The 20,377-nt window shown below is 42.8% G+C and overlaps 1 protein-coding gene across 2 annotated transcripts in view; it reads left to right on the top strand.

The window, feature by feature from the left end:
* GNG4 (G protein subunit gamma 4) overlaps nt 1-20,377 on the top strand; it is a 101,823-nt gene that overhangs the window by 41,709 nt on the left and 39,737 nt on the right. Inside the window, exons 2-3 of one of the 2 annotated variants that reach the window (XM_049868693.1) lie at nt 12,074-12,172; nt 20,248-20,356. In XM_049868693.1, coding sequence (XP_049724650.1) covers nt 20,258-20,356 — 99 coding nt within the window. In that variant the 5' untranslated portion in view covers nt 12,074-12,172; nt 20,248-20,257. The remainder of the gene's footprint in view (nt 1-12,073; nt 12,173-20,247; nt 20,357-20,377) is intronic. The other variant, XM_049868692.1, reaches the window with a different exon arrangement.

Below are 20,377 nucleotides of genomic sequence, written 5' to 3' on the forward strand. Positions count from 1 at the left end.
TACAGCACTATTTTGCTCTATATGGAAAATCTGGGGTTGAAAGAGGCCTTTAAATTCATCTGATCTAGTTATCTCTGTACTAAATGCCCTTTGGTTCAAGCAGGTTATTTCTAATACGTGTAATAATAGTAAGCATCAATATATTAACCATAGTTATTGCTGGGAAAAAGAATTAAAATTGGTCTTTATTTTCTTTGCTGAAATTTTCGCCATCTTCACACTTTCCCACAATGAACATATATTATTTTTTTAATAAGTTGGTTTTTTGTTGTTGTTAAGAATATACACAGCAGAACATACGCCAATTCAGCAGTTTCTACATGTACAATTCAGTGATGGGCATACACACCCACTCCTCAGTAGTCAACATAGTTAGGTTCCAAAGACCAGGTCTTTATGTGAAAATTGGTATTATGCAAAAATGGGGGATGACCACATCAGAAAGCAGAATGGAAGATGACTACATCCTGACATCACTACCAAATTACATCATTGCATAACTGCCAAATTACGTCATTACATAGCTGCCAAACCACTGCAAATCATGGCCCAGCCAATAGCACATAACACATGACATATAACCCTAACCCTCACCGCCCACATTACTCTCACCTCGCACCTCAGCATTTGTTACTGCCAGATGTAAGTCTTTAATGTGCAAAACAGGTAGTACATTTTTTACTCTTGTCTAAATGTCAATTGTCAGATAACTAGGCAGTCAATAAGTGAGAAGTAGGTGTATTTTTTGTCATATATGAAATGTTAATGCATTGTGATTATGTTGCTGATTTTCTTCCTAAATTTTATTTTGTTGTTGTTGAGTAAAACATACACCAATTCAACAGTCTGTTCATGTACCATTTAGTGACATTGCTTACATTCTTCAAGTTGTGCAACCATTCTCACCCTCCTTTTCTGAGTTGTTCCTCCCTCATTAATGTAAACTTACTGCCCACTAAGATTCCTATGTAATCTTTTGAGTTGCTGTTACCACTTTGATTCCATATAGATACTTTTAAAAGAGCATATGCTCCAGGCAGACATTTTTTACTAGTTAAGCTAAAATATTGTTTGGTTTTAAGAAGACTTCAGGAGACATTTTTGGTTTAAGGTTAAAAGATTATCTCAGGGCAGTACAGGGATTCATCCAGCCTTCATGGCTCCAGAAAGTCTGGGGCCTGTGAAAATTTGAAAGTCTGTTCTGCATTTTCCCCTTTTTGATCAGGATTCTTCTATGGAATCTTTGATCAAAATGTTCAGTAATGATAGCCAGGCACCATCCAGTTCTTCTGGTCTCATGGCAAAGGAGGCAGTTGTTGCTGGAAGCAACTACCCACACATTCTATTTCCTCCTCCTATACCTGGCTGTCCTTCCTCTGTTGCTCCAGGTAAATAGAGACCAATTATCATGCCTCGTATGGCTGCTTGCAAGCTTTTAAGAACCAGGCACTATGCAACAAACTAGGGGGTAAGACAGAAGCACTAAGCATGTTATTAAGCCAATTCACTGGGATGTCCCATGAAACCATGACCCTAAACCTCCAAACCAAGGAATCAAATCCCATGAGGTGTTTGGTTGTACATAAGCAGTCGCAGCAGCTACTCTTTTTTTTTTTTTTTTTTGATCATTTTTGTAAATGTATTTATTGTGTAACTTTGGCAATTTAACTTTCACAGGTATATAAGTTATTAACAGCAATTACAATAATCGGCTATGCAGCCCAACCCTTAATCAGGGTGATTTTCCCCTCACCGTTGAGCCTTCTTTTCCCTGTCTCTCCTGCCCCTGCTAAACACTAACAAACTTTGGTGTCTATACATGTGCCTTTCCTTGTCTTTTTATGTGAGGTCATCTAATATTTGTCCTTTTGTAATTGGCTTATTTCACTCAGCATAGTTTGTTTCTTCAGGCTCCATCCATATCGTAGCATGTATGAAGACTTCATTTCTCCTACTGGCTGAGTAGTATACCTTTGTATGTATGTACCACATTTTGTTTATCCATTCATCTGTTGATGGGCATTTAGGTTGTTTCTACCTTTTGGCTATTGTGAATAGTACTGCAGTGAACACTGGTGTACAAGTCATCTTTTGAGTCTTTGCTTTCAGATCTTTTGAGTATTATATACCTAGGAGTGGAATTGCTGGGTAATATGGTAGTTCTATTTTTAGTTTTTTGAGGAACTGCCACACTGTTTTCCACAACGGCTGTACCACATTGCATTCCTACCAGCAATGGATAAAAAAAAAACCCTTGTCATCAAGTTGATTCCGAATTGTAGCGAGTCTGTACGTGTCTTTGTCATCTAGTGCTGCTGTAACAGAGATACCACAAGTGGATGGCTTTAACAAAGAGAAGTTTATTTTCTCACAGTCTATTAGGTTACAAGTCCAAATTCTGGGCATGGGCTCCAGGGGAAGGCTTTCTCTGTTGGCTCTGGAGGAAGGTCCTTGTCCTCAATCTTCCCCTGGTCAAGGAACTTCTCAGGCTCAGGGACCCCATGTCCAAAAGGTGTACTCTGCTCCTGGTGCTGTTTTCTTGGTGGTATGAGGTCGCCAACTCTCTGCTTGCTTTCCCCTCCTTTTATCTGTTGAGAGATAAAAGGTGGTACAGGCCACACCCCAGGGAAACTCCCTGTACATTGAATCAGGGAGGTGACTTGAGTAAGGATGGTGTTACAATCCCACCCTAATCCTCTAAACATAAAATTTCAATCACAAAATGGAGGACAACCACTCGTGGCCTAATCAAGTTGATATACAGATTTTTGGAGGGACATAATTCAGTCCATGACAATAAAAAAAAAAAAAGGACAGAGTAAAACTGCCCTATAGGGTTTCCAAGTCTGTAATCTTTATGGAAGCAGACTGCCACATCTTTCTCCCACAAGCAATGGATAATGCTTTCAATTTCCCCACACCCTTGCCAACATTTGTTATTTATTTATTTAAATCCTAGTGGGAGTGAAATGGTATCTCATTGTGGTTTTTGTTTGCTTCTCTCTGATGGCTAATGATGCTGAGCATCTTTTCATCTGTCTGGTGGCCATTTGAATGTCCTCTTTGGTGCAATGTCTGTTTAGGTCCTTTGCCCACTTTTTGATTGTGTTATTTGTCTTTTTGTTGTTGAAGTTTTATATATATTTTTGTTATTACATTCTTATTGGATATATGGTTTCCAAAGGTGTTCTCCCAGTCAGTAGCTTGTCTTTTCATCTTTTTGGTAAAGTCTTCTGATGAACAGAAGTTTTTAATTTTTATGAGGTCCCATTAATTTGTCTTTTGCTGTTTGTGCTTTTGTTATTAACACCGTCCATTGTTAAAAGCTAGGACTGACAGCATTGCACCTGCATTTTCTTCTAAGAATTTTATGGTTTTAGTTTGCACATTTAGGTCCTTAATCCATTTTGAATTTGTTTTCGTGTATGGTATGAGGCATGGATCCTGTTTCATTTTTCTGCATGTGGAAATCCAGTTGTCCCAATACCATTTATTGAAGAGACTCTTCTTTCCCCATCAAATAGACTTAGTACCACCAAAAAAACACATGTCAAAAATCGGTTGACCATAGATGTGTGGGTTTATTTCTGGACTTTCAATTCCATTCCATTGGTCTATGTGTCTGTTGTTATACCAGTACCAGGCTATTTTGATTACTGTAGCTGTATAGTATGTTTTAAAATCAGGGAGTGTGAGTCCTCGTACTTTGTTTTTTTTTTTTCAACATTGCTTTGGCTATTCAGGGCCTCTTGCTGTTCCATATTAAGTTGAAGATGTCTATAAAGAAGGCTGTTGGAAATTTGATTAGGATTGTGTTGAATCTGTAGATTTCTTTGGGTAGTATTGACATCTTAACGATATTAAGCCTTCCAATTTATGAATATGGAACATTTTTCCATTTATTTAAGTTTAATCTCTTTCATCAGTGTTTATAGTTTTCATTGCATAAGTCCTTTACACCCCTGGTTAGATTTATTCTTAAGAATTTTATTCTCTTAGATGCTATTGTAAATGGAATTGTTTCCCTAATTTCCTTTTCAGATTTCTCATTGATGTTGTGTAGAAACTCAACTGATTTTTGTTTTTTAAGCAACTTTGCCAAATTCCTCTATTAGCTCTATAAGTTTTCTTGTGGACTCTTTGGGAATTTCTGTATAGGATCATATCATCCACGAATAGAGATTTTTTACTTCTTTTTTTTACATTCTGAATACCTTTTATTTATTTATTTATTGTCTTATTGCTCTGGCTAGGATTTCTAATACAATATTGAATAGAAGTGGTAAGAACAGGCACCCTTGTCTTGTTCCCAGTTTCATGGGGGAAGCTCTCAGTCTTTCTCCATTAAGTATAATGTTGACTGTTGGCTTTTTATATATTCCCTGAATCATACTGAGGAATTTCCCTTACTCCAGTCTTAGGATTTTCATCAACAAAAGGTGTTCAATTTTATCAAATGCTGTTTCTGCATCCATAACTAGAGATGATTATGTGGTTCTTTTCTTTTATTTGATTGATGTGTGGTGTATTCCATTGGTTGATTTTCTAATGTTGAAACATTCCTGCATTCCTGGAATAAACCGCACTTGATCATGGTGTATGACTTTTTAAATATGCTATTGGATTCTGTTTGCTAGCATTTTGTTGAGGATTTTTGCGTCTACATTCATGAGGGATATTGGCCTGTAGTTTTCTTTTCTTGTTGCATCTTTGTCTGGTTTTAGTATCAGGTTTATGTTTGCTTCATAGAGTGAATTACGGAGTATTCCTTCCTCCTCTATCTTTTGGAAGAGTTTAAACAGTACTGGTGTCAGTTCTTCTCTAAATGTTTGGTAGAATTCCTCAGTGAAGACGTCTGGTCCAGGACTTTTTTTTTTGCTGGAAGATTTTTGATCACGGATTCAATCTCTTCACTTGTTATGGGTCTGTTGAGACTTTCTATTTCCTCTTCAGTCAGTTTGGGTAGATTGTATGCTTCTAAGAATTTGTCCATTTTGTCTAGGTTATACAGTTTGTTGCTATACAGTAGTTCATAATATTCTGTCATAATTCTCTATTTTTATCTGGTCAGTTGTAATGTCTTCTCATTTCTTATTCTGGTTAATTGGATCTTTTTTTTTCTTTGTCAGTCTAGCTAAAGGTTTGTCAATTATATTGACCTTTTCAGAGAACCAACTTCTGGTTTTATTGATTTCCTCTATTGTTTTTCTGTTCTCAATTTTATTTATTTATGCTCTGATTTTTGTCATTTCCCTTCTTCTGGTAGATTTAGGCTTAATTTGCTCTTCTTATTCTAGTTCCTGGAGTTGTCAAGTTAGGCTATTGACATCTTTCTTCTTTTTTCATGTAGGTGTTTATTGCTATAAGTTTCCTTCTGAGCACTGCCTTTGCTGCATTCCGTAAGTTTTGGTATGTTGTGCTTTCATTTCCATTTGACTCTAAGAATTTGTGATTTCTCTCTTGATTTTTCCTTATCTATTGGTAGTTTAATAGTGTGTTGTTTGATTTCCATGTTTGTGCATTTTCCTTTTTTATTTTTTTCTGTCATTGGATTTCTAGCTTCACTCTGTTGTGGTCAGAGAAAATACTTCTCATGATTTCAATCTTTTTTAAATTTATCAAGACTTGCTTTGTAACCTAACGTGGTCTATCCTGGAGAATGATCCATGTCCACACTGCAGGAGAATGTATATTGCGCTGTTGTTGGGTGGAGTGTTCTATATATGTCTGTTAAGTTGGTTTATAGTGTCAGTCAAGTCCTCTGTTTCCTTCTTGATCTTCTTTCTAGATGTTCTGTCCGATATTGAAAGTGGTACATTGAAGTATCCAACCATTATCGTAATGCTATCTATTTTGCCCTTCGATTTTATCAGCATTTGCTTTGTATAATTAGAAGCTCCAATGTTGGGTGCATATATATTTATGACTGTTAAATCTGCTGGATTAATTGACCCTTTTTTCACTGTGTAACGTCCATCTTTATCTCTTCTAACAGATTTTGTCTTAAAGTCTGCTTTATCTGACATGAAGATTGCCATCCTAGCTTTCTTTTGATTATTATTTGTCTGGAATATTTTTTTCCATTCTTTCCACTTGCAACCTATTTGTGTCCTGGGGTTTAAAATGTGTCTTTTGTAAACAGCATATAGTTGGATCATTTTTTTTTTAAATCTATTCTGCCACTCTTTTGACTAAAACATTTGGTCCATTTACATTCACTGTAATTACTGACTAGAAGTGACTTACTTCTCCCATTTTTGTTTTTTGTGTGTCTTAAGCCTTCTTGTAGCCTTGGTGGTGCAGTGGTTAAGAGCTCAACTGTTAACCAAAAGATTGGCAGTTCAAATCTACCAGCCACTCCTTGGAAACCCTAGGGCGCAGTTCTGCTGTGTTCTGTAGGGTTATTATGGGTTTGGAATTGACTTGACAGCAAAGGTTTTTTTTTTTTTTTTTTTTTTTAAGTCCTTCTTTGTCTTTCTCCTTTACTACTGCTTGCTTTTTGTGTTTTGTTGGTTTATTGCGGTGAGCCATTTTGGTTCCGCTCTTCTTTCCTTTTGTGTGTGTGTTTTACTTTTCTTAGTGGTTACCATGAGTATTATATTTAGCAGCTTATATTTATGACCAAAAAACCTAAAAAAAGAAAGGTTTTTTGGTCATAAATATAAGCTGCTAAATATAATACTCATGGTAACCACTAAGAAAATTAAAACACAGACACACACACACATTTATGACATCCTAGGGTAAATTGGTACCAACTTAACTTCGGTAGCGTACCAGAAGTTCTATATCTATACCATTCCTCTCCCCCACTTTTTCTGTTGTTATCACTAGTTATGTCTTTATATTACATGTGCCCTGTAAGATAATTTTATCCTTGCTTTTTATGTATTTGTTATTAAGAAATATGAAGGACAACACAATTAGAATTACCAAGCATGAATACTTTATTACTAGCCGTTATACTTGTCCATGCATTTCCCTTTATTAGGGACCTTTCTTTTTATGTATAGCTTTGAATCAGTTTCCAGTGTTTTTTCCCTCCCATCTACAGAACTCCCATTAGTGTTTTTTTGTAGGACTGGTTGGGTGGATATGAACTCTCTTAGCTTCTGTTTATGTGGGAATGTTTTAATTTCACCCTCATTCTTGAAGAATATTTTCTGTGGGTATAGTATTCTTGGTTGACAGTTTTTTGTTTTTTTCCCTTTCAACTATTTAAATATTCTATATCGGGTCGCTATGAGTCAGAATCAACTCGATGGCAGTGGGTGGGTTTATTGCCTTCGGCCTCCAATGTTTCTGAGGAAGAATTGGGACTTAGTTTCGTAGGGATCCTTTGTATGTGACTGTTTGCTTCTCCCTTGCTGCTTTCAGGGTTCTCTCTTTATCTTTGCTTTTTGAGAGCCTAGCTATGATGTGTCTTGGTGTGGATCTCTGGGTTTATTCTGCTTGGGGTTCTATGAGCTTCTTGGATTTGTAGATTCATGTTCTTCATTAGATTGGGGAAATTTTCTGTCATTATTTCTTCAAATATTCTTTCTGTCCCTTTCACTCTCTCATCTCCTTCTGGAATTCCAATGATGCATACATTAGGTCTCTTGTTGTAGCCCCATAATTCTATTAAATGGTGCTCAACCTTCTTAAGCCTCTGTTCTTGTTGCTCTTTGGTCCCTGTAATTTTAACTATCTCATCCTCTAATTTGATGATTCTTCTGCCTGGTTAAATCTGTTTGTAAGTCTTCCTGTTGTTTCTCATTTTAGTTACTGTCTCTTTCAATTGCAGTATCTCTTTTTACAGACCCTCACTTTGTTCTTGCCTTGTTTTTCTTATTTCTTTAAGCTCTTTGTCTATATTTTCCCTTAGGTCTTTAATTATGCTTAACATTGTTGTATTATATTCTTCCATTTTTTTCATTTGGTCATCCCTAGATGCACTTTCATTCTGTTTGTCATGTTCATTTGGATAATGATTGTTTTTCTGTTCCTCCTAAGTCTTGTTAATTTTTGTTGGAGCGTTGGAATTTTCAAGGGTATTAACTTTCTCAGTTCTCCACAGTATTTGGTGGTTTTGCCCACATTGCTTTCTGCAAAAAAATTCTTGAGCAGGCAGAGCCTTCAGCCCTTGCTTACCATTTCCTCTACCTCTCCATAATAGCTCCTTTTCCCTCCCTGGTTTAATTAGGATTTGAAATCTCCAGATCCCAGTTTTTAACTTTCAGTCTCTACCAAACACACCAGAAAACATGCTGTGATCAATCCATCCATCAGCTGGCACCGCCACTCAGGCAAGATATTGTGTACCAGTCATTCTGTCCACCAGGGGGTACAGTCCTCTCTCTCTCTCTTCCCTTCTCTGTTTCTACAACCATGTTTTCAGTCTAAGAACCCACACCCAGTGATCCCCCTTCAGGGTTCACTACTGCCCTGTGGTTTAGCCCCAGGCTTCCTTCCTTGCTCTGTGGGGGCTGCCTCAATCTGAGCTGGCTTTCAGGTTAAGCACAAGCAGACTTTCCTCTGTTGCAGGCAGAGGAGGGTCTGGCACTCCTCAGGAGAACCTCCAAGAGACCTGTCTTGTTGGTTTCAGAGTCCCAGAGGCCCTGTGGTGGTTGGCGGGGAGGGGGGCAATCCCTTCTTAGGTGACCATTCTCCTGATTCCATTGTAGGGGACCTTCTGTAGGAGTTAATATCAATCCAGCAGCCAACATTTACTGGGTAGAGGAAGGATTGTCATGCTCTGAATGGACTCCCAGGTGGGTCTGCCTTGTTGCTATCAGAGCCCACCCTGCAGTATGTTGGCTGTGAGTGTAGCCTTTACTCAAGATGCCCACTTCCTAGAATACAGCAGCCTTAGTTAGCAGTCCTCGGCAGTGACTGGAAGGGGAAGCAGACAGACCCAAGTTGATCCTCAGGGAATTTTGTCCTATCAGTTTCAGAGGCCTGAACTATGGGGTGCACAGGGAGGTGGAAGAGTGCTGAGTATGGGAGCATACTCCACTGCGGTGTCCTTCTATAGCAGTTTGCAACACCCTGGCAACCAGCAGTTACCAGGTGGGGGAGGGGTGTCATACACCAGTCAGATCCCCAGAGTTCTGCCTTGTTGTTATCAGTATCCCCCCCGACACACACACACATGCTTGTAGATTGTTGGCTGTGAATGCAGCCTCCACTCAAGATGTCTGCTTCCTAGCACACAGCATTCTCAGACAGTAGTTCTCAGTGCCAACCAGAAGTGGGGGCAGACTAACCCAAATTGACCCCTAGGAAAGTTTGTCCTGTTGATTTCAGAGGCCTGTGTTATGGGGTGCCCAGAGAAGCAGGTTGAGTGCTGACTATGGGGGCAGACTCCACTCTAGAGACTTCTCTAGCAATTCCCTCCAGGCTTGTAGGTGACAGTCTGGGTGGAAGAGGGGTTTTCACATCCAAACAGACCCCCAGGGAGATCTCTCTTGTTGCTATCAGAGGCTTCCCCCAACCCCATAGTATGTTGGCTCTGGGTGTAGCCTCTACTCAAGATGCCTGCTTCCTAGTACACAGCAGCCTTAGTTGGCAGTCCTCAGTGCCAACCTGAAGGGGGAGCAGACGACCCAAACTGACTCCCCAGGAGGCCTGTCTTGTTGGTTTCAAATGCCTGAGCTATGGGGTGCTCAGGGAGGCAGATAAAGCGTTGACTATGAGAGCATATTCCACTGCACCCCTGCAATTCACAGTAGGCCTATAGCCTACAGTGTCCAGGTGGTAGAGGTGCTGGCACGCTCCAAATGGACCCCGGGAAGGTCTGCCTTGTTGATCTTAGAACAGAAGCTTGGGTCCTTTCTCTTTGTACAGGCGAGGAGTATGGGTGATTAGGGAAACAGGATCTTTTTCTGGGGCCGCTTCTGCAGTTCACAGCAGCTGGCGGTCTGTGTGGCTGGGGGAGAGGGGCAGGGATGGTGGGAGAAGCGGTTTTCCTACCATATGTGACTTTTTGATTCATTGATTCTTGCCTGTCTGCAGTTTCCCACTGCTTTCTTCTGCTCCCTAATTCAGAGTCCCTCAAAGCCAAGTGTCATTTCCTTGTTGTATTTGTGGGGGACAGTCAGAACGATGGTCTGTTTACACTTCCATCTTTCCAGAATTCACATATATTATTTTTTAATAATAGCTTTATGGAGATATGATTCACATACCATAAAATTCACTTATTTGAAGTGTATGATTCAATTTTTTTATTGCTTTGAAAATATACATAACAAAACATACACCATCTCAATAATTTCTATATGGACAATTCAGGGATATTGATTACATTCTCGGGTTGTGCAGCCTTTCTCACCATTAACATAAACTCAGTGCCCCCTAAGTAAAAACTCTCTCTTTACCACCTCCCTCTTACCCCTAGTAACCACTAATGATCTTTGGTTTCTGTATATTTGCTTATTTTATATAAGTGAGTATATTTCATACAGCATTTTTCCTTTTGCAGCTGACTTATTTTGCTTGACAATATTTCCAAGGTTCATCCGTGTTGTGGCATGCATCAAAACTTCATTTTTCTTTATGACTGAGTTAGTATTCCATTGTATTTATGTACCATATTTTGTTTATCCATTCATCTGTTGAGGAACATTTCAGTTGTTTCCACCTTGTCATGGATTGAATTGTGTCCCCCAAAAGTATCTGTCAACTTAGCTGGGCCATGAGTCCCAGTATTGTATGTTTGTCCACCATTTTATGTGATTTCCCTATGTGTTGTAAATCCTATCACTGTGATGAAATGAGATGGATTAGTGGCAGTTATATTGATGCAATATACAAGATTAGATAGTGTCTTAAGCCAATCTCTTCGAGATATAAAAGAGAGACGTGAGCAGAGAGACAGGGGACCTCATACCACCAAGAAGGCAGTGCCGGGAGCAGAGCGTGTCCTTTGAACCTGAGGTTCCTGCTCTGAGATGCTCCCAAACCAAGGGAAGATTGATGCATCACGGGGACCTTCCTCCAGAGCCAACAGAGAGAAAGAGCCTCCCCCTGGAGCTGACGTCCTAAATTTGGACTTGAAGCCTACTAGACTGTGAGAGAATAAATTTCTCATCGTTAAAGCCATCCACTTGTGGTATTTCTGTATAGCAGCACTAGGTGTCTAAGGCACACCTCTTGGCTATTGTGAAAAGTGCGGCAATGAACATCGGTGTACAGGTTTCTGTTTGCACTCCTGTCTTCACTTCTTCTGCGTATATACTTAGAATTAGGATTACTGGGTCATATGGTAGTTCTGTGTTCAACTTTCTGAGGAACCGCCAAACTGTTTTCCACAGTGGCTTTACCATTTTACATTCCCACCAGCAATGGATGAGGGTTCCAGTTTCTCCACAACTTCATCAATACCTATTGTTTTCCTTTTTTTTTGATTATTGCTATTCTAATGGGGGTAAGGTGGTATCTCATGGTAGTTTTGATTTGTATCTCCCTAGGGGAGCCCTGGTAGTACAGTGGAGCCCTGGTGGTACAGTAGTTATGAGTTTGGCTGCTAACCAAAAGATTGGCAGTTCAAATCCACCGGGTGCTCCTTGGAACTCCTATGGGGCAGTTCTACTCTGTCCTAGAGGGTCACTATGAGTCAGAATTGACTCATTGACAATGGGTTTGGTTTTTGTTTTCCTTTTTTTAGTGGAATCCAATGGATTTTAATGTTATTTTTATAATAAGAAAAATCACGTAAAATATTTCCATTTGGCAGCATGTTGGTTGGAGTGGGAATGATGAGACTATGGGGCAAGATGAAGTAAGCAGCAGACACCTGGGTGTGTAGTTGGGCAAGGCCTGTCTGATGGATGCTCCAGATGGCTGCCCACACTTCCTTGGCTTGGGCTGCAGTCTCCGAGAGAGCTGTGTTTGCACGATGTCACCCCGGGGGGTTCTCTTTCTGCCTTTTATATGCCATTTGCCCACGGTCTGATATGAGAGTCCCCACACTTAAAGAGAATGCTGCTGAGAGTGGGAGAGGGCAGCGTGGGAGATTGGGGACCCTGAGAGCGGAAGGAGTAGTGCTTTCCATCTGCACATGTGGACCTGTCTTTGGTTGTGTTTTCAGGTAAGCCTCAAAGTACAGCCCTGAATCAGCCTCTTGTCTGACGACTGGTAGCTGCCTCCACCAGCCTCTGTAACCTAAGACGGCGCCACCTCTTAGCAGGTAAGGAAAGCGGCTTACTCCTGTCCAGGAGTGGACATGTCGGGAGAGCAGGTATCTTTGCCAGTCATGTGTCTATGGGCCTGGGATGAGAGTTGGCTGTCAATCCCGATATGTGGCCAGGTGCACAGCACTCCTTTTCTAGTCATTGTCACCTTCATATCCCCCTTCCTGCCCTCCATAGCAGATGCAGGGCCCTTGTAAAACCAATCTTACAAATCATCTACCGCAACACCTGTGCAGGGCGAGACATTACCTCACATCATCCCCATATGAGTGGACATGCTCATGTTGGGGGAGCAGAGGGCCTACTGAGCCAGCTCTAGTGGGTTGCTGGGCCTTGGCTGAGAAAATCATGCTGTGTGCCTCCTTCCAGAGGAAAAGAAGTATCTAGGCATGCATCCTTGTTTAGCAACTTACCGTGACAAAGAGAGGCTGGCCAACACCCGTACCCTCAGTCTAGGCTGGCTGGTCCCTAAGGCCCAGTGGTCTGCGCTCACGGACAGCACCCTGCCACCCGATGGGTGCCAAAGCTCAGTGGAGATAAACCATCTTTATAGGGTGATACCCATTTTTCAGATATTCTCAATCCCATGTGCCTTCTCAAACCTAGTCAGAGCAGCACTGGGGCTTGAACCACCTTGCATTGGTCTCTCCCAACTTTGCTTTTCGTGGGTTTTGCACCAGAAGATACAGCTCCTAAGAAACACCCCTGTGAAACCTGTCTGTATGTAGGTGTATTTCTGTGTGCCCAAGGAGAAATAGCCATCTGACCACAACATTAACAGGTGCCACCTCCTGAGCAGTTGGCTTGCTTTCCCTTCGCCTTGTCTTCTAAAAAACTCAAGAGCCATGTGTGTGGTCGACTGGTAACTGGGAGCCCATGTGCATTTTTAGTCTCATCCCAACTCCACTCTTGCCCCTATATCCATTTTCCTTCTTGTAAAACTGTCTTTTGAGTCATGGTAGGGTGTATACATCCATGCATATATGTAGAGGAGAGATCTCAGTTCACAAGAAATGCAGCATCTAGATCTTCTGGAAAGGTCAGAGATGTCATTAAAGTAGAACCTCCAAGGCAACTGGCCTGCTGGGGAGAGAGTGCCTCAGACACTTTACCAATGGGTCATATCTTTAAAAGACTCAGATTGTCTTTAGCTCTGGATGGCAAAAGCCATTTCCTTTTCCCCAACCGGCTACCTCCCCGGGTAGTCTCGCCACTTCAGGGGGGTGGCCTCTCCCTGCCATCTCTCTCCAAGTTAGATGAAGGTTAGGATCATTTGAGGGATGAATCTGTCCTGGGAGACAGGATGGACCAAGTCTGTGGGGTTAAATCTTATTTCTTCCTGAAAGGCTCCACTAGGCCTAGGAGGGGTGACAAGCCAGGAGCAGCATCAGTAAATGCTTCCTCCGCTACCACTGTAGAGCTCTGAGAAAGGAAGGTATTTAACTCCCCTGACCCAGGACTCCCTGGGTGGTACAAACCAAAATGTTGGTGCTTTGATCCCACCCTGAGGCACCTCAGAAGAAAGTCTCGGTGATCTGCTTCCCAAAGGTCACAGCCTAGAAAATACTATGGAGTAGTTCTACTCTGACAAACACAGGTTCTACATGAGTTGGAATCAGCTTGATGGCAACTAACAACAACCCTCTTGACTATGTTTTCTTATCTGACAAATATGGAGTTTGGACCTGTACCTCTGAGTACCCTTCTGATATTCACAGCCTGTGATTAGAGCGTTGCTGCTCAAAGTGTGGTCCATGGACCAGCAGCAACTGGGAGCTTGTTAGAAATGCAAGTCTTGGACCCTAACCCATAACTAAATCAAAATCTGCATTTTCCCAAGCTCCCCAGGTGATTCTATGCACACTAAAATCCAAGAAGGACTGATTTAGAGAATCTTTAAGGTCTACTTTACAAGGTAATTGGGGGATACAGAGGACCAGTAGAGTAGAAACTATTTGCACACAGCCATGGTTCTCAACCTTTGATGCATGCCAGAATCATCTAGGAAGACTGTAAAATACAGATGCCCAGGTCTGCTGGGTCACAGCCTGAATTCCAAGCATGTGTGCTGGGAAAAACCTACCTTCCAGTTGGAGAGAGAGAGAGAGAGAGAGAGAGAACAAACAGGCTCATGAGACAGCTTGTGGGCCATTGATGGCAACAAAAGCAAATATCCTGGGAATGGAATCAGAGAGGCTGAGAGGCAGCAGGGAAGAGATGAAGCAGCTTTTTTTTATCCCTGTTTTTAGAACCTCCCTCTTTTAGTTACTTGGTGAGGGTGGGGCTTTATGAGAATCTAGTAGTTAATACTTCACCTCCTTCTTGAGTGAAAACGGAAACTGGGGGAGAAGGAGGGTTTTCTGTTTTAAGATGGTCAGATGGAAAAGACGTGAATTTATTTTTATATACCAAGGAGAAGGAGCCCAGAGACACTGGCATTACTGAAGAAAGGGGGTGATAGGTCGACAGAGCTCTTGAGGAGGGGACAGGTTCCCCTGAAGGTAGAAGTGTTAACCTTGGAGAGGAAGATGCTTTCAACTGCCAGTGGCAGACTACCCAACATTGTGGCCTTAACATCAAGGAGTCAGAAGTAGACCTTCTACTAGCCATTGATCTTAGGGCTCTGGGTTCCTTTCTCCATGAGTCCCTTGACTTTCCCCACATGGTCAATGTGGTTCTTATAGCTCTAGATATGATTCAATCAAGGCAGCCAAAGAGGGGTGTTTCTCCTCTCCTGCCTCTACTAGGGAGATACCCTTTGTCTTAGTTATCTAGTGCTGCTATAACAGATATACCACAAGTGGATTGTTTAACAAAGAGAAATTTATTCTCACACAGTCTAGGAGGCTAGAAGTCTGAATTCAGGATGCCAGCTCCAGGGGAAGGCTTTCTCTCTCGGCTCTGGGGGAAGGTCTTTGTCATCAATCTTCCCTGGTTAAGGAGCTTCTCAGCACAGGGACCCTGAGTCCAAAAGATGTGCTATTTCCCTGGCTCTTGTTTCTTGGTGGTATGAGGTCCCCAAGTCTCTCTGCTGGAGTCTTTTATATCTCAAAAGAGATTGATTTAAGATACAACCTAATCTTACAGATTGAGTCCTGCCTCAGTAACATAACTTCCTCTAATCCTGCCTCATTAATATCGTATAGACAGAATTTACAACACATAGGAAAATCACATCAGATAACAAAATGGTGGATACTCACACAATACTGGGAATCATGGCCTAGCCAAGTTGAGACACATTTTGGGGGGACACATTTCAATCCATGACATTCCACTCTTTGGCCCCCAAAAATTCATGTCCTTGCCACATGTAAAACACATTCACCCCATCATACCATAGCAAAAGTTTTAAATTAACTGTAAGTTCAAAATCCAAAAATTCTTCTTCATCTGTGAAATCTAGAATACAAGTTACTGCTTCCAAATTACAACAGTGGACCAGGCACAAACTAGACATTTTCATTACAAATGGGAGAAATTGGAGGGAAAGAAGGGATAACAGGCACCAAGCAAGTCAGCAGAACACATTACTTTAGCCTTCGAAAAAGGCTAGAAAATAATCCTCTGTTCTCTGAGACCATTTATACAATGGCCCTGCCCTCTAGATGCTAAGTGTTGGCCACACTTTCTGGATTCTGTGTGGAGGGCCCTCAGCCTTGGCTTCAGCTCTGCCTTCCAGGCCCACTGGAATGGCAACTCTGCTCCCTTAGCTTTGGGCAGCCCCATTCTCCTAGTTCATCTGAGTGGTGACGCCACCCTCTGAGACTGAGACAGCTCTGCTTCCTGTGTTCCCTGTCTCTTCAGCTTCTGCTCCCTGATTCCTTGGCCTCTCGGACCCTCAGGGCTCGCCGCCCACATCTGCCAGTGTTCTAAAGCTCCGTAGCTCCACCAATAAGTACCTGGAGGACCCCCCCCCCCCGCCACCCCTAAACTTCAGCCGGAAGGCACTCAGCTCTCTTGCTCCAGGGGTCAGCAGGCCTAGCTTTACCTATAAGTACTCAGAGGCACCCTACTCTGCCCTATTGACACATATTTTTGGGAAACACAATTCAATCCATGACACACTTTCTTTTTTGTGTGTGCTTTAGTTGAAGATTTATAGAGCAAATTGGTTTTTCATTAAACAATTAATACACATACTGTTTTGTGACGTTGGTTGCCAACCCCACGACGTGTCAATATTCTCCCCTTCTTGACCTTAGGTTCCCCATTACCAGCTTTCCTGTCCCCTCCTGCCTTCTAGTCCTACCCCTGGGCTGGTGTGCCCATTTAGTCTTGTTTTATTTTATGGGCCTGTCCAATGTTTGGCTGAAGTTGTGAACCTCAGGAGTGACTTCAGTACTGAGTTAAAACAGTATCCAGGAGCCGTACTCTCAGGGTTTCCCCAGTCTCTGTCAGACCAGTAAGTTTGGTCTCTTTTTGTGAGTTAGAATTTTGTTCTACGTTTTTCAGGGAGAAACCCTTTCTTAGAGCTCCTGCAGACTTCTCCCTGTGTCGCACTGATGAGGACAAGGCCACATGCTCTGATCATACTGCAAGGGAGTCAAAAAAGTGAGAGTCTGAGTTTTCATCTCCTGTAGTGGCAGGGACAGCAGGTAAGGGAACAGGTATTGGGCAGGCCACCCACAGGTCTGATGGAGACGGACAGCTGCTCCGCTGAAATGGAGGCAGAGGTGCGTGTAGACACAGAAGCTGTAGGTAGTGGGGAAAAGGGAAATGCTTTCCTGTTTACTGTGGGAGCTGAGGTCATCAGCTAAGAATGAGAGGACAGAGATGGTGATGACGTGGTGAAGATTTGAAAGAGTCAGGGAGACAGGGGTTGGAGGGGATCATCTTCAGGTAGTTTTGAGGACCCAGATAACGTTGGATTATAAATGCCTGATGGGGCCAGTCCCCAGAGATTTGGGGTTTTCGGGGAGGCCTTCTCCAGCAGTGCTTAGCAGCCCTTCAGTGTGAGTGGAGGGGGAGGGATTTGAGTTGATACAGAGTCTGGTTTTAGGCAGAGAAGGAGGGACAAGGAAAGTAGAGGTTTTGGGGAGAGAGTGATGGCAATCCTGTATCGTTCCGTTTAGGCTGAATATGGAACCCACCGAAGTTAGGAGAGGCCAATTGTTTAGGAGACAGCTTGGAGGGGCTGGTGCTTTGAGGTCGAGAGAGAAGGAATAAGGGAGCGAGAGGAGGATCAGAGGCTGTGGCATGATGTTGAGCCCAACTGGGTAGCCCTCTAGTGGTGGACCACGTCCAGGGGCACCTTGACTGTGGTGGCGGAAGTGGTTTGGGGTGTGGACACAGGTGATGGAACTGAGGAGATGGGGGGACTGAACAGAGAGAACAAGGGGCAGATTGGAGTCAGTGCAGGAAGATGTCCTGTGTTCCTGCAGCTGGAGCCACCCAGAAGGTGAGATTACCATCCCCCTGCCAGCTTACTTTGTCTCCCAGACACAAACGGAAGATATTGCTCAGGGCGATCTTTCTCAGATATTAAGCATGCAGAGTTCTCCTTTTGTGTAGTGGAGTATGTTGACAGTTGGCCCTTCTTTGTGAAGAGAGTTAGGACGAGAAAAGAACTGAGTAGGACCAGGACATTATAAATACAGCCAGTCCCAGGCCAGAGGGAGGGAGGGAGATCTGATGAGGCTCTGATTCTGCTGGCAGCGTTATCTGTACATTCACAATCACATACACACATATACCCACATATACACAGCCTCACTCACAGACTCACAGACAGCTTTACACACACACAGCCTCACGCACGTACAGCCTTACACACACTTATACTCTTGTATGCACATTCACTCACACTCACATACACACAGCCTCACTCACACTCACATACAGCCTTACACAACTCATACTCTTGTGCACACTCACTCACACTCACACAGCCTCACTCACGTACAGCCTTACACTTATACTCTTGTATACACATTCACTCACACTCATATACACACAGCCTTACTCATACTCACATACAGCCTTATACAACTCATACTCTTGTACACACTCATTCACATCCACACCCACACAGCCTCACTCATAGACTCACACACAGCCTTACACTCACATACACAGCCTTAGTCACAGACTCACACACACAGCCTCACTCACACACTCACACACAACCTTACACACACTCATACGCAAACACACACTTACACACAGAGCTGTAGGTCCTCTCCCCCTCCCTTTGCTCTTCCTGATGCCTTCTTTCTTTGTTCCTGATGATCCCAGGCTCTGCTCCCCTCCCCTCAGCCATTGCTCTTCTCTTTGACTTCCCCAACTCCTAAAAGCCCCAAGTCAATGACTAGGAAACAGAGAGATGGATTCTGGAACGGGGCGCGGATGAGCGGGATTGGCATACAGTGATTTCAGGCCCTTTTTTATTTGCTTCAGGCCGGGAACAGTTGGGAACTAGACTGTGCTCCTCCCTGCATTTTGTATGGACACACAAAGACCAGACACACATAACACACACATCCACACGGAGAGAGTCTCGCACACACACGGGCAGAAGGTGTGGCCCATGGACACACACCAGGACACCCGCGGGCCCAAACATTTATGCCAGAGTGCAAGCACAGCTCTTCGTAAGTGTTCCCCGAGTCTCGAAACCCCCAGCTACTCGTGGTTCTCCTTCTCTTCTTGCTGAGTAGAAGGTCCCAGCCAAGACGAAAACTCACCTGTTAAACTCTGATTTAGGATGCTTGTCCATGTTTTATAACAAGAATTGTTATTTTTCAAAACTGCCTGTAGACAAATGAAATTGCCATCATGCTGCAGAGAGCTCATCCATGAAAATCCCACAGAGAAAGTGGCCAAGATCCTGGCTGAGGCCACCTTATGCCTCAGTCTGCACCAGTGGAAGCCGCTGTGACTTATGCTTACAGTAATCTATCCCCAGATCTCAGACTGTAATGTTAGGCCTCCTCCAAATAGTTTCTCATTAGATAGGATAAGTGAGGACTGCAGCGTCTGCTTTCCTGTGGGACAATTGGCATCTCAGAGGACTTAGTCATGTGGCATCATTACATGTCAGGTCAAGGAGAATTTTTTCCCCATCCTGAAAAGCAGATCTGTGCTTGTGATGGGTGTGTGTGATATTGTTTAAAAACAAACATCCAACATAAAGTCAGTAAACGTTTTGGAATGACAGCAAATTAAATTCACAGTAAAGCAGTTTTACTTGTCAGAAACATATGCTTAGCGCCATTGCTAAGAGAGGCCATGTAAGACATTGGAAAGAATACTTAGCAAGGCTTCAAAGGTTTGAGTTTGGGTTCTGAATCCACAGATTTTTTGTGTGGGATGTTTGGCTGTTGCCTTAATTTCTCTGATTTTTCTACTTTCTTCATTTACAAAACAAACATTAATGTTGTTCTGCCTGCTTCATGACCTGCTATAAGAAATGAATGATCAAATGTATATGAAAATGATTTATTACTAACAACCAAAACCAAAATCCCTTGCCATCAAGTCGATTCTGACTCATGGGGACGCTCTAGGACAGAGTAGAAGTGCTCCATAGGGTTTCCAAGGAGCGGCTGGTGGATTCAAACTGCTGACCTTTTGGTTAGCAGCCAAGCTTTTAACCACTGCACCTCCAGGGCTCCATTACTAACAAAGTACTATACAAATGTCAAAGTATTACTTATGGTTGAGGGGAGGGGGCTAGTAAAGTAAGTCTGGTGCCATTGCCTTCTACTGACTCTCCTGGGCTTACCATCAACTTACGTCAGATTCTCCCAGCTCTGATTAACTCTTCAGACCAAAGAATAAATATCTTGCTCCCATAAACCTAGTAAAGTGTTCCTTTGTCTTTGTTGTTGTTTGTTGCCCTTGAGGCATATCCGACTCGTGGAGACCTCATGTAGAACAGAACGAATGGTGCCTAGTACTGCACCACCTCCATGATCTTTGGTATGCTCAAGTCCATTGTTGTGGCTTTCTCTTAGCACATAAGAATTTGCTGCCAAGTGCCACGCATGCGCCCCAATCCTCCCTAACTTGGACTTACCATGTCTTTGGAAAAACAGCCTTCCAACACTTTAAATCTGATTGCTTCTAGGGGCAACGGAATGAAAGAAGGCATGTCTAATAACAGCACCACTAGCATCTCCCAAGCCAGGAAAGCGGTGGAGCAGCTGAAGATGGAAGCCTGCATGGACAGGGTGAAGGTAAGCATGCCAAAGCCAGCC

This window comes from Elephas maximus, chromosome 24 (assembly GCF_024166365.1).
Source record: "Elephas maximus indicus isolate mEleMax1 chromosome 24, mEleMax1 primary haplotype, whole genome shotgun sequence".
In the NCBI taxonomy this organism is placed as follows: Eukaryota; Metazoa; Chordata; class Mammalia; order Proboscidea; family Elephantidae; genus Elephas; species Elephas maximus.